Consider the following 7,611-nt stretch of genomic DNA (forward strand, 5'->3'; position numbering starts at 1 on the left):
ATCTCTTGAAATGAGGTCAAATCATTCAAGCATCACTGGCGTTAGCTAATCTGGGGTCTGCAGGTAGCGTTAGTAACGCCAAGGACGTGACGTAGTGAGTGGCTTTAACAACGCCACTGCCTAGTTCACACACAAAGACGTACGCTACGCCAGGCTTAAGCCAGCCTTACGCCGTGTGTGTGAACATAGCCTTAAACGTAGGCGTAGTAACATAAGGTCTAAAGTAACTCTGATGTAGATATTTTTCAGTTTGAGAGCTTATATCCTGCTGCATTAAGAACAATGCATTACTATATTAGTTTACATTATCAATTTGTTTGGGCTGTTTTGACCATGTAACAAAACATATATTTTATAGTTAGAATGTGACACAGCAGTACTGTTCACTTTTTTTATTCAACTCGGATAATCTCCATGGCACAATTTGCTTTGCTAAACTAAGTATGACTATAAGAGGTCGTTCAACATTATCAAAATTTTCACAAGTGTACAAACAGTACGCTAGGCGGAAGGGATATACAAATTTGTACACTTTTACATATGCATAAAAATATCGATTCAAAATAACATGCAATATGTAGATAATTGTAAAATTTTAATGTAACCATGGATATAATAATTCATTTTAAGTAACCAAGTACATTGCTTTAGTTGACTTCACAAAAAATGGAGAATGATTTTGCAAAATCAACATTTTTTTTATACACTTTCAAAGGAGAAGGAAGGGGTACCGAAAAAGAGTACTGTTTGTACCCTTGTGAAAATGTGAATAACCCCTAACTTATCCAAGACTGAATTAATGTTTTCCAGGTTGTTCCCACTGGATTTATATTGGTAAAACTTACAAGGACGCTTTGTTTAGTTCAACAGACAGATGCAATATAGGATCTGTGCTTTAAAGTCAATGTAAATCCAGTGTATTAAAAACGATTATAAAGCCAGCGTTTGCTGTAAATGGACCCAAGAAATCTATTAAAGGGATGTTTTGGTAGTTTAACCAAGCCAGTGTAATTCCAATATAAATCTGTTTTGACTATGTAACAAAACATTTTTAACACGGCGTGTGTGTAAGCATAAGAAAGGCAAATATGAACAAATTGAGTGCGCTACACAGCATGTGTTTGGACAATTTCTTTATCTGGAAAGGGTATATATAAATGCACTTTTTCAATCAATCATTTAGTAAACACTATTAAAAATACATTCTCTATCTATGCATAACATTGTAAAAATAAGGTATGTCCACTATCTAGGATATATTCCTTTAATGCCTTTGATACAGTAGGTATTAAACTTCAGTTCAGAAAATGGAACGTGCCAAAACCCTGAACCTGCTGTAAGCCCAGGCAGTGTTTCTTCTTGAAAGCCTGTGAAAGAATGAAAAAATGACAGAAAAAATTTTATACAATCAAATTAATTTTTATGTGTGTGAAAATTTGCTTTAAAGTTTTCAAACTAAGCGATCGGATTAGTGTAAGAAAAGTTATGCCACTGTAAGGAAACGACTCCTCATAGACCAGCTCAACTCCTGCTGAAAACACACTAATATCACTTATGTTTTGTAATTCAACCCAAAAGTGACGAGGTGAAATTAAATTGTATGCAATAGCTATATTTATAACCTTGTATAAACCGTTTCAAACTAATTTATGCGACCTCTAGTTACGGATTACAGTAAAAACAGTTGAAGTTTTTGAAGAAGTGCAAATGGTTAAGAGATAAGGTGATTTTCACTGCGGCACATTTGCAGTTAAGTGGACCAAATAAATTGATATGAAGTATATTATTTAGTTATTTTAACAATTATTGTATTTTGTAAGAATGTAAATTTTAGTTAATATTCATTAGTAACATTAATAGTTTAAAAAATACATTATAATAATATAATGAAGTTTTTTATTTATCAATGTTACCAGTTAATAAGTGATGCTTTAATACAATAGCATCATTCATAATGTTTGTAGTGGTTTGCTACAAATGCTAATAATAATGTTGGTACTATTGATCAAGAGAGAAAATCAACAAAATTGACTTTGGCTGTACACTTCACTCGTAAATCAGATGAATCTGAACACAATTACTGAATGAATATAATGCTAATCTTTTTTACTGGAAATCTTGAGATCAAGATGGCAACTTCTGTCATATTTCAACCACATGAAAGTACACCTTCAAAGAAATGAGCTTTTACGTAATGAACATTAACAGAAATATATACACAGGAAGGCCAAAGGAAATACCACCACTCTCCTTAGAGACCTGAAGAAACTTCAGTATTTGAGCTCATCATATTCAGTTAAATTGAGAAACAGTAAAGGCCTAGATAAACTAAAAGCAAGTAGCAATGAGTAAAAGAATTTGGAGAAACATTGTCTGAAGCAGAGATTTATAGAATGTTTTTGGCAGAAAAACATCACCTGAAAGTGTTAGTATACAATAAAAATGTAGAACTGGACTAACATATTAGATAAAATATATTCCACTAGCTTCACCAGCAGTGGATGCTGGCTTCATCAGGCTTTTTCAATGCAACAGGTAATTTAATTATATTTCAACTTTGATATGTTTAAAATTATGAAAAGTCAAATGCATGTACAGATAATTGAATACTAAAAATTTATTTTAGATTATAATCTAATAAGGGAATATAGTCAAAAACATTTAAGTATACTGTAGATATTACAAAGCTGACGTTTTTACCTTTCTGTTGTACACAGTGTGATTGGTCAGTCAGCTTGTGCATATGCATGAGGTACTGATCATTGACAGTTCCCAGTGCACAAGTGTACAACTTTGGATATGAATAATTCATTATTTAGTTATAACAGCGGAAGTAACCTACTTACAGTAAAAGCTGTTCACTGGTCAATCCACTCCCAATGGAATTAAAGACCGGAGATTCCGGCATTACAGCCTTTGGGATGTAGGCCTACTACCTACTTCTTGCTTTCCCATGTTTTTCATGAATTACGAAATGTGTTTAGTTTTAATTTGTTCGGATAACACGGATGAAATTGCCGGAATTGGCATGTTCTATATTTGGATAATTTTAAATTCTAACTGAAAACATGCAATCTCTCTGACTAGAGAAATATTAAATGGAATACTGGTACAATATATAGAAAGGGAATTGAGGAAGGCATGTACTCAAAAAGACGTAGATAGGCGATGCTAGAAAAGGTCAAAATAATAGCAAAACTGTATTCAAATGAAAACAGGAAGAAGCATTTTTTTTTTTCACAATATCAAATCAAATCAAATCGGTTTATTGGAAAACGCTTTTGTATCAAGCGGCACACATTAATTAATGGTGCATCCTTATACAAAACCAACAAAAATTAACCCCCCCCCCCCACAAAAGAAATCAAACAATCAACAACAACAACAATAGGAAAATTGAGTACATGTACAAACAAAATGGCCAAAGATAAGGCAAGAGGCAATACAGTTAAGGTACTGTATAACAAAATTAAATTGACATACTCAACATGAAATCAAAAAGAAGGAAAAAAAGCATAAAAGATACAGAAAAAACCGGACTGTTATACTATAGAGTAACGTGTGAATTCTCATATTTAACACATTGACTTAAAGTCTGACCGTAGTTATCTAGTTAATGTTATCTTTAAAATCCTGATAGTGAAAGAGACAGAGAGCTATTATAATGATGCATTTTGGCTTCACAGGGGTTGACAGAAAACTGTGTGTTTGAAAGTTAAACAAACATGATGGTGTATGAGTGACTAGTGAGATGGGGGTTCGCGGGCATTATTGGTGTTATATCTAACAGTGTAAGAGAGCAGACAGCCAAGCAGTATTAGAACAACACTGTTACCAGGTCATTGATATTATCATTGTGCCACATTGGCAGCGTGGCTTGCCTAGGGGTCTCCTTCCCCCTGCTATTGAAAATGTTCAAAGCAAAAAATAAAAATCATGCTCAAGTAGTTAAAGATTAGCTCATATCACCTTATTTTGCAAGCAAGTCCCTCCCTTTTGCAATCGAACCCTTCACTTTTGCATGCCATCATGTCCCCCCCCCCCATCCATTTCAAGATTACTAGATACACCACTGCTTATTATAACACATGTGACATTTGTACTAGGGACTAATGCATAGTTATACAGATTCCAAAATTAATATTTTCTTTCTCATCAGCGGAATTTAAAGTGCTGACTACACACCCTACCAACGATCCAATTATACCACATGACCTTAAAAGGTTATTTAAGAGAGGTGCGGAGAAAGCATTGGATAGCTTCCAGAGGTCCACAGAATACTTTAATGAGGAGAGAGACTACAAAATGTATTTGAAAGTGGTTCAGGCAAGTCAAAAATGTTTTAATTTTATCTTCATGACAAATTCCACAGTTGATGTTTCTCCTCACTCTGATGTCAGGATATTTTTGGCCTGTTTTCAAACATCTATGTTTATTGATATTAAACATCTAGAGGCCTCCATGATGTATTAGTTGTGTCACAGGGTCCCTATATGGCTGACCTTTCAAACAAATGGTCTTATTTAAGGATAAGTGTCATTTTCACGCAGCTACAACCAAGGAGGTAAAAAAATTATTATTATTTTTATACCTCCTTGCTACAACGAACTGAACAACTAAATCGAACTATACTTGCCCAGAACGCTTTATGTTGCTTTCAACTGTAGTATTAGCTGCAACTAGTTGCCATGCGATACTATTGCAATTGGCTACATTGTTAGTATTCACGACACCTGGATATTTGACAGGCTAAAGTGCACTAGCTACCACGGTCACATCACCAAATTCAAATTCTTTTCTTTATTTATTTAGCAACTAAGTAAACATAGTTGAATTTACAATAAAAAACTTCATACAGTATAAATATATATAGAATCAATTCAGAATACAAATTTAAAATGTTTAAAATACGATAAAATTAAAAAAAAAAAAAAAAAAAAATTTTAAAGGTTTACAGAACAAAAAAGAAACTGGCAGAAAAAAAAAAGTCACAGTCAAATTCACGAAAACATACAAGAGATTGCACAACCTGAACATAATAGAAATTCAATATAGCAATTTCATTAGCACTTGTTGTTATTATTATTATTATTATTATTATTATTATTATTACATTATTATTACATTATTATTATTATACAGTATATTGAAAAGCAACCAAAACCTATACCGACACCGTTACCAGGGGTCCCTGACAGGGAGCCAGAACCTCCAAGGCCACATCAATATCCATGGACCGGAAGGGGATTTTAACAAAACAGGAGGGGGGGGGGGCACCGATCGAATCGCCATTCATGGGATAATCCATAGTTGATGATAAAATTAGCAGTTCTGTTTGTGCGAGTGAATGGTGTGGAGAATGATTTGCTATGTCTGAGGTTGTATTTATGTTGAACTGGTGGAGGAAGGAGGTGATTCAGCCGGTGCTCCCCAGATTTTAGTTTTGAGAAGTATCTCCTGCTCATCCCCATCAATCGGTCCGAGAGACGTTGCAGACCAAGGATGTCTGTCTCTTATGAGAGGGCAAGCATACTCAATTATAGATCGGATAACTGAACAATAAAAATATTTTAGAGACTGAGGGTCCAGGCCAGCTCTGCAGAGTTGTTTCAAGAAATAGATCCTCATATTACACTTTTTAACAAATTTTAATCACTTTGCATTTGCTTCGTATAAATAGATCTTGATGAGCAACTAAGTGGAACCAAGTAGAATTTTCGATTGCTAATGTCACCGCAAATCACATTTGTCGAGTAGGCGTAGGGTTCCTTGTTTATGTCCCAGTGTATGTTGATTGTTATTATTTAAGTAAGTGAGTGAAAACCAAAAAAGGTCAACCTATAATAATAATAATTTCTAAAAAAAAGTGTATTTTTATTTTGAAATGCCACTGGATTAAATTAGCGTAGTGCAAACTAAAAATAGGTGTAGTTGTTTTATGCAAAATTTTTAATTGATTTTTTCAAATGATTCTTGTCACTCCACAATAACTCTGAAAATTCCTCCTACATCCGGATGTGGAACCTATTAGACCTATTCCTTGATAAAATGAAAACACACCTATTATCTGAGCACTTAAATTTCTCTTTAAAGTAACCTCAGATTATCAAATCTATTTTATAGATTGACCTTACGTATTATGGTTTTGCACTTTCCAAAGCTGACTAATGATTTACCTTCCTTTCAAATATTTATATGATAGACAGAACCTCGCCACCACAGTCTAATCAAATCAAAATGATGGTAGGCAAAATCCTTTATGAGTTTGAAACATTGCAATGATAACAGAATCTCTAGTTGGAAAGGATAATAATGAGATGACATAAAGAGTGTAGTATGTATAAAAATATTATTATTAATTGTGCTTTTATAGCGCACACCACTGGAGCCTCTATGCGCTTTCTAGAAGATTATATCTAGTGCCAGATAGTCCATCAGTGGGTCGAATATTATTCGCACTCGCATCTCAAGATGCAGTTAGTTGTCACTATATCAACATACTTGAAACCTTATATGTCTCAAGAGATTTCATATTACATCAGTCTTATTAACTGGCAGAGGAAGAATCTGTCACACATCCTGGACAATATTTTATATATCATTCTGATCCACAGGGCTTAGGAATTGTCAAACCGGTGCCAGCAATAACATTTCATAATTTCCCATAGATTTTGTAATTGTTTCACAGAACATGCTTACAAAATTTAGATATAATTTTGTCAACCTTGTCAAGTCATTTGACATGGGAACAAACATTCTAATTATTGTTTTTGAAATGTTTGAACAGCAGTGCATAGTTTTCACGTGCTATTACGTGCAGGATGTTAAGAGAATTATTTCTTCTGCTACCTGCTAAACTTCAAGTGACTTCAGTTAAAAAAAAAAAAAAAACCTTGTGCCCTCATTAAGTGCACCAACTTTACAACTGGGTTAGGATCTTAATCTAATCATCATGGGGCATTATGTGCAGGTGGAACCCTTTAGTTTACTGATTGCTGTGAAGCAGCCAATTCATATTCTTGACAGCAATTTGACCTCTGAAAGGTCATTGTTTGTCAAAAAACAAGGGCCTAAGACGACTGAAAAGCAGAGTTTCCTTCTTCCGTTTTGCCGGGTAAAATCAATTACTTTAGGCGACGTTTGTAGACTAACCTACATGTACCAACGTCCAAATGTCGCGCTAGCCTTATCCTACTCTAGGCCTAGACTAGCTAGGATGGTATAGGCCTAGCCTTAAAGGGACGAAGGTCCCAATGAAAAACAACGTCGCTCCTTGATAGCTAACATTGTCTATTTAACATCACAATAATTCATTATTAGACCTACAGCTGTCTTTTTTTAATTGTACTCCACAAATCTCAGCTGATACCTCGCACAACTCGTTAATGTCTCGTATCTATTGTTGTGACGTCATGGCTTGCTGGCTCACACTTGCGATGTCTCGCACTTGTGATCAAATAACACGCTGGCTCGCACTTTGGCAACATTCTTTGGCAGTCAACTCGCCCCTAGAAAACCCGCCCTTGGAAACTTGCCCCATAAAAAAAAATACACTTCCTAGACCATGCTCTCTTCAAAATAAAAATTGTAACCTTTGGTAATCAACTACAT

At 34.6% G+C, this 7,611-nt stretch overlaps 1 protein-coding gene across 2 annotated transcripts in view; it reads left to right on the forward strand.

Moving 5' to 3' along the window:
* LOC117107786 (guanylate-binding protein 1-like) overlaps positions 1–7,611 on the forward strand; it is a 49,242-nt gene that overhangs the window by 16,160 nt on the left and 25,471 nt on the right. For both annotated transcript variants that reach the window (XR_004445287.1, XM_033249563.1), the window contains exon 13: positions 4,160–4,326. Coding sequence is in view for 1 of the 2 variants with exons in the window: in XM_033249563.1 (XP_033105454.1) it covers positions 4,160–4,326 (167 nt within the window). In the remaining variant the exon portion in view is untranslated. The remainder of the gene's footprint in view (positions 1–4,159; positions 4,327–7,611) is intronic.

This window comes from Anneissia japonica, unplaced genomic scaffold (assembly GCF_011630105.1).
Source record: "Anneissia japonica isolate Jap-2015-1 unplaced genomic scaffold, ASM1163010v1 scaffold288091_len1417266_cov198, whole genome shotgun sequence".
Lineage (NCBI taxonomy): Eukaryota > Metazoa > Echinodermata > Crinoidea > Comatulida > Comatulidae > Anneissia > Anneissia japonica.